General features: G+C 51.1%; 1 protein-coding gene across 1 annotated transcript in view; it reads right to left on the reverse strand.

Moving 5' to 3' along the window:
• HMX2 (H6 family homeobox 2) overlaps positions 1 to 855 on the reverse strand; it is a 1,891-nt gene extending 1,036 nt beyond the window's left edge. The window contains exon 1 of the mRNA XM_015423475.1: positions 570 to 855. Within this exon, the coding sequence (XP_015278961.1) occupies positions 570 to 855 (286 nt within the window). The remainder of the gene's footprint in view (positions 1 to 569) is intronic.
• Positions 856 to 1,543: the final 688 nt, after the last annotated feature.

Here is a 1,543-nt window from a genome sequence, read left to right on the forward strand (position 1 = left end):
GATACCTTTTAGAGCGTTTCACAAAATTAAGTTCACGGGAATCGGAGAAAACCAATTCAACTCATTCCCTTTTGTTCCAGACGGTTAAATAAAAATCCATCGGAATAAAACAACGATAGCTCCAAAACCCTGAATGCAAAAAAAGGGGGGGGGGATTGTTGCTGAAATAAGAGCTTCCTTTAGAAGACGTTTCCTTACTCTGCACACACCTGATCTAGCATAGGCTTTTTTAAAAGTTCCCAATTAAAATAGGTTGAATACTGTTTCTTATTCGCACCAACACACCTACACCCCTGATGCCCCGGACTTCCGACCTGGCCACAACCTATTCCATTCCAGATCTCATATGGAAGTTTAATGTTCACCTCCTAGAAGCAGGGGTGGTTGGAAAGGCTGCGGATAGCCGCATAGCCAATCTGAGCGAGGGGGAAAACACACACACACACACAGAGAAAGACCCTCCTCGGGCTTTCCCAAACACAGCCTCCAGCGGGAGCGCCTGCAGAGCCATATGTACCTCCATAACCATCCTTCCTCATTAGCAAGCAAAGTTTTTGTCGGATACTTACTGAGACACGTGAAACTGATAGGCTGGTGTTTGTGGCACGTTTCTTTGGGGCCGTGCGAGTCGGGGCAGAAGCAAGCGGGGTGTTTCCAGCTCTCCTCCGGCTCCTCTTCTTCTGAGGACACCGACAGGCTCCGCTTCCTGCTCTGCCAGGCGGAGGCTGCCTGCTTAGAAGTGGGCTCCCTGCCTCCTTCCGAGGTGCTGCTGCTGCCTAAGATGGACTGGATGGTAAAACTGGAGATCGGAGCTGCTGCGGGACAACACTTGCTCGGGTCGTCTTTGTTGCTCATCCTGGACTCATAAGAAATAAGAGGAAAAGAGCTCTCGCTTTAGAGACACACTGGGGACGTTCGTCGGAGGGTGGGGGGGCTGCCTGGGGGGCTTGGCTACCTCGCCTGGCTTGGGGGGGACCAGTTTGGGGGGATATTTTTGGCGTGCCTTGGCAGGTTTTCCTTGAGCTTGCCGAGCCTGAATGCATGCTCCTTTCTCTCTCAGATCTCTATTGATCTCCAGGCGGCGGGGTGGCGTGGCTTCATTTGCATGGAGGTTACATCCGCCTCGACCAATCACAGGCGGCAAGGCAGTCCCGGAAAGTTTCAAAATTCTAGAACGCCGTCAGCCAGCTGACTGTTCTGGGCCACTAAGGCGACGTGAGCGGATCGCAGCCTCTCGCGAACGGGCAAAAGGGAAGCGGTCCGGTTAAAAAAAAAACCAGAACAAAACAATAATACGATCTATGTGGGGGAGAAAAAGAACGAATGCTTCGTCGACAAAGCTTTGGCGCGGGTCACAGTTTCTCTCTCCCCTCCCCCCAATTAGTTTATAGGATGGAATCTGGAGGGTATCGACGTGGCCTGAATGCTATTTTAAATAACGGAATGAAGCTTAGTAGGATCAGATGGCTTTGTAAGCTGTAGCATTTGTTTCGCCCACAAGATCTGGCCGCATATTCAGCCAACACTTGCTGGCCCAGTAATA

This window comes from Gekko japonicus, unplaced genomic scaffold (genome assembly GCF_001447785.1).
Source record: "Gekko japonicus isolate JY-2015 unplaced genomic scaffold, Gekko_japonicus_V1.1 scaffold2378, whole genome shotgun sequence".
Taxonomy (NCBI): domain Eukaryota; kingdom Metazoa; phylum Chordata; class Lepidosauria; order Squamata; family Gekkonidae; genus Gekko; species Gekko japonicus.